Source organism: Neomonachus schauinslandi, chromosome 5 (assembly GCF_002201575.2).
Source record: "Neomonachus schauinslandi chromosome 5, ASM220157v2, whole genome shotgun sequence".
Lineage (NCBI taxonomy): Eukaryota > Metazoa > Chordata > Mammalia > Carnivora > Phocidae > Neomonachus > Neomonachus schauinslandi.
This window is the reverse complement of record NC_058407.1, coordinates 172,067,664-172,072,302: the sequence shown is the minus strand read 5'-3', so window position 1 is coordinate 172,072,302 and position 4,639 is coordinate 172,067,664. Positions and strand designations below refer to the sequence as shown.

The 4,639-nt window shown below is 57.2% G+C and overlaps 1 protein-coding gene across 1 annotated transcript in view; it reads right to left on the bottom strand.

Annotated features, from left to right (window-relative positions):
- ZNF853 (zinc finger protein 853) overlaps window positions 1–4,633 on the bottom strand; it is a 7,760-nt gene extending 3,127 nt beyond the window's left edge. The window contains exons 1-3 of the mRNA XM_044915181.1: window positions 4,365–4,633; window positions 3,503–3,620; window positions 441–1,050 (exon numbers count right to left, since the gene is read on the bottom strand). Of these exons, the coding sequence (XP_044771116.1) occupies window positions 441–1,050; window positions 3,503–3,620; window positions 4,365–4,376 (740 nt within the window). The 5' untranslated portion in view covers window positions 4,377–4,633. The remainder of the gene's footprint in view (window positions 1–440; window positions 1,051–3,502; window positions 3,621–4,364) is intronic.
- Between the last annotated feature and the right edge of the window lie 6 nt (window positions 4,634–4,639).

The window sequence follows — 4,639 nt, the reverse complement described above, 5'->3', positions numbered from 1 at the left end:
GCAGCTGCTGTGACTGTTCCTGCTGCAGGTGCTGCTGCAGCTGCTGTAACTGGTCCTGCTGCAGGTGCTGCTGCTGCTGCTGTGACTGTTCCTGCTGCAGGTGCTGTAGCTGCTGTGACTGTTCCTGCTGCAGGTGCTGCTGCTGCTGTAACTGGTCCTGCTGCAGGTCCTGCTGCTGCTGCTGCTGTGACTGTTCCTGCTGTAGGTGCTGCAGCTGCTGTGACTGGTCCTGCTGCAGGTGCTGCAGCTGCTGTGACTGGTCCTGCTGCAGGTGCTGCTGCTGTAACTGTTCCTGCTGCAGGTGCTGCAGCTGCTGTAACTGTTCCTGCTGCAGGTCCTGCTGCTGCTGCTGTGACTGTTCCTGCTGCAGGTGCTGCTGCAGCTGCTGTGACTGGTCCTGCTGCAGGTCCTGCTGCTGCTGCTGTAACTGGTCCTGCTGCAGGTGCTGCTGCTGCTGTAACTGTTCCTGCTGCAGGTGCTGCTGCAGCTGCTGTAACTGTTCCTGCTGCAGGTGCTGCTGCTGCTGTGACTGTTCCTGCTGCAGGTGCTGCTGCTGCTGCTGTAACTGTTCCTGCTGCAGGTCCTGCTGCTGCTGCTGTAACTGGTCCTGCTGCAGGTCCTGCTGCTGCTGCTGTAACTGGTCCTGCTCTTGTAACAGTTTCTGCTGTTGCTGCCACAGTTGTTGCTCCTGCACTTGCTGCTCCTGTATTTGGTCCTGCCGTTGCATCAGCTGCAGCTGTGGTCTCAGATGCCCAGGGGGCACAGGTTGGGGTGTTCCCTGCAGGTCCTTGTTTTGTTGAGGCAGCTGGCCTTGCCCATCTTGCTGCTGCAATTCTAGCTGCTGTCCTGATGGCTGGCTTTGTGTTTGCTGCTCTGGCTGCAGCTCTCGTTGCCATTCTGACTGTTGCAGTTGCAACTCCTGCTGTCCGGGCTGTGCTTCCTCAGCGAGTTCCCCGGCCCCCATCGGGGCTGAGCTTGTTGGCCGTGGTGGGCTGCCGTTCTTCTCCTGGGCCTCTTCTTCCTCTTGATTCTCACTCCCACCACTGCCACCTGTAGTGGAAATGGCAGGAAGCCAGGAGAGAAAGATCTACAGGCAGCTCTCAGGGTTAGACCCCCATGACCTCCCCGTTTACCCTGCCCCATGGACAGCCACTCTAGGACACACTGTTGAGCTCTCAGCAGGGACCCAAAAGCACTGGGTCAAGTGGCCATGGCAGCGTGGCAGAAACTGAAATGCCCAGAGGTGTGGGGCTGGCTTAGAAATGTGCCCGAAGGACTGCGGGTCGCGTCACTCTGGACCCTGACTCTCTGACCTCTCCTCTGGGCCTTCCTCCACACAGCCTCCATGCTTAGATCTTGGCAGTGACAAGAGTCTGGGTGTCTGGGGCTCCCCAACACCATTCCCCGAGAAGTCTCTGGGGCTTAATTACCATCCAGTGGGAATTAGCAAACAAGCCACTCGGACAGCTAAGCCACAAGCCCACGCTGAACTCTGACCTCAGTTAGGGTCATGCCTTAAATAAGCGAGAACTTGCCTTCTCTGTAAATAATAAAGAATCTCTGTAAAGCTGCCTGGAAGTATTACCACAGGTGGTTTCTAAAAGTCCCTGAAGTGTCAGAGCACGAGGTTTCCAGCGGGAAGTCCTCAGGTCAGGCCCTAACTACCACTCCTCCTACAGCCTCAGAGGCCTCCCTGTCAGTAACAGCCTCAGGATACCCACACTTCCAGCTTCCTGGGTGAAGCCTCTAGAACCAGGCGGGTGCTCGACAAACCCCTCTCCCTGTGGGTTAGGAAATTAGTCTGCAAACTGACAAACAGTTTGGAAATACCGAGGACACAACTAGCCCCGTGTGAAACAGCCTCGAGATGGGACGTGTTTGAGATTGTTGGTCTGGAACAGAAAGGACTAACTCCACACGCCCACGTCGTGACCGGCCAGTTATGTGACCTCTGGGAACCTGAGTTTCCCTGTCTGCAAAAGGAGATCGACCCTTCTCAGGGACCCAGCGAGAATTCGAGGCGTACAGGTGCGGCTCAGCATTGTGCAGGTGTACAGTAACCCCTGCCACCTACGTGTCACTCCATTGTCACGTGTCACTCTGCACGATAGCCACGTGTCATTTCTCGTTTCGAGCATTTATACTGTGTTCCCAGAAAGTCCAAAGAGGCTTGCTCCATTCCCAAGTCTGATTTCAACATTTATTTTTCCTACTGCCCCATATTTTTTTTTTTTTAAGATTTTATTTATTTATCAGAGAGAGAGAGAGAGAGAGAGCGCACAAGCAGGGGGAGCAGTAGTCAGAGGGAGAGGCAGGCTCCCTGTGGAGCAAGGAGCCTGATGCGGGACTCGATCCCAGGGCCCTGGGATCATGACCTGAGCCGAAGGCAGACGCTTAACCGACTGAGCCACCCAGGCATCCCCCGCCTCATATTTTCAATTTTATAATGGAAAGCAGGGGTTTTATTTATAAAATTTATAAAATTTTGCTTTCTGGCCACTTTTCCAGGAGTATATTGATCTAATAAAACCACCTCTGAGAGCAGCAGGGACGCATCGCGCCTCTGCTTGAGTCCTCACATTTCTAGCCCAGCATTTGGCCGTGTGGCCAGTCCCGGCTTCTTGCAGCCAGGTCAGCATTTTTAACAATGATGTTTTAGTAAACATTAAGTTCACCTGATGTGTATACCCTTGCAAGACTTTTCTCGGTCAAATATTTGAGCCGGAAGACCCCTCATTTCATCTACACGTTCCCACCCAACCCCTCCAATTTCGTTGGTTCTTTTCATGCTGTTCAACCTTGAGCCAGCCCTCACTTAGTGCCCTCAAAGGACAGTGAGGGAAACTGGCTCCCAGGAGCATGACCACCATAGAAAGTTGGCCCAGAGTGGGTGCCAGAGGGAGAAGGCATCTTGGAAGGTTCCACAGGCCACATTTGGCTCTGGGCAAAAGGGGAGAAAGATGGATGGAAGCAGAGGTCAGGAAAAGTGGACAAGGTCAGAGAAGGCCACAGGAAAAAGAGAAGCCAGGGGGCCAATGCCTGGGGCACAAGGGAGAGAGCCCCTGATTTCAATCTGAGAACTTGAGTCTGGAGCCCGGGACAGGTAGGAGGGCAGTGGAGACTACGTGACCACTGGGGACACAGCAGCAGCTCCCAGCCAGCACACATCCAGGGTCCAGGGCATGGGCTGAGAATGTCTGCACTGTCGGGAGCCTGTCACCAGCAAAACCACAGCCTGACGGAGCCGCCTCAGAAAATCCTGAGGCAAACCTGCCAGTGTTACTCCAGGCAGCTGAAGTCAGCTGGTGTGAGAGGTTGCAGCCTGCCCTCCCCACCCGGAAACCACCAAGTGAGCGCCCTTGCAGACAGCAGGCTGCCCCACACCCTACAGCCCCCTCTCTCTTGGCCACAGCAGGCCTGGGGCTCTGTCAAAAGGTCCTCCCGGGGGCTGAGGACTATCTCCTGCTTTAGGTCAGAGCCACACCCCTCACAAGCCCCTCACCTGAGAGGGTGCCAGGCCCTGGGCCCCCATCTTCAAGACACCGAAGCTCCAGCACGAAGGTCTCAGTGGCTGCCCCCAGCTCCATCCTAGCGTTCAGACCAAGATCCCGGGGGGGCAGCTGTGCTGAGAGGAATGAGGAAGCTGTTCAGGTGGGCAGGAGTGCCGTGAGCCCCCCCGCCCCGTGGCACTGACTGCCAGAGAGCCCTCCATCTCCACCCAGGCTGGAAAGGAGGACGGTGCAATCCATAGCTGGGGAAGGGAGGCGCAGGGCTGCCTGGAGGCTCAGCTCCCAGGGCCCATTCATTCCCCCCTCCGCTCCCCCCCAGAGGCAGACCTTCCTGTCCCAACTTTGCAGGGCCCATGCTCAGCCCCAGGCTTAGGGGCTGCTGGTACATCTGCTCCTCACTGAGAGCTGACTGTGGGAACCGGCCTTCACTAGGGAGCTGGAGTCCCACAAGGGACACTTGAGGAAGTTTGCAGAAAAAGACACCTCACATTCCACCGCCCCCTTCAAAGCACTGACAAGTGTGTTCACCTCCCTGGTTTCTTGCCTCCCAGAGCGCTGTTGGGGTTCACCCAGCCTTCCAAGGCCACAAGCAGGCCACAGGTTCCAGATGCCACCTCAGCTCCCTAGGAAGGCAGGTTTCCAGAGCACAACCCATGGAATCAGCTCTGGCCCAGGGGCTCCTGAAGTCTGGAAGGTTCCCCACCTCTCTCCTGCATCCACTCTGGCCCCTGCAGAGGTATCCCCACATCCAGTCCTGCCTCCCCTCCTAGCAGGATAACTCCAACTCCCCTTTGCAGAATCCAGTCCAGAAGCCCTCCAGAGAACGCCCCCCGCCCACCTCCCCGCTGGGCCCACCTGGTGCAGCATTTCCTGCTCTTCAGAGCGGCCTCTGCGCTAGGGGAGGTGTGGTCAGCAGCGGCGGGAGAGTGCAGGCCGCTAGCTCCTTCCCGAGGCGCCTCCATCCAGAAAGAGCCGGGGAGGCGCTGGGCCACAGGGGGCCTTTCTGGGCACTGCGGCGGGCCTGTCGCTGTCAGGGCCGTCGAGGTCGCCCTGAGCCAAAAAAGGGGCAGAACGGAGTTCGCGAGCAGAAGTTGGTGTCAGCGGCCAGGGGAGAGGGGAGGGGGGTGGGG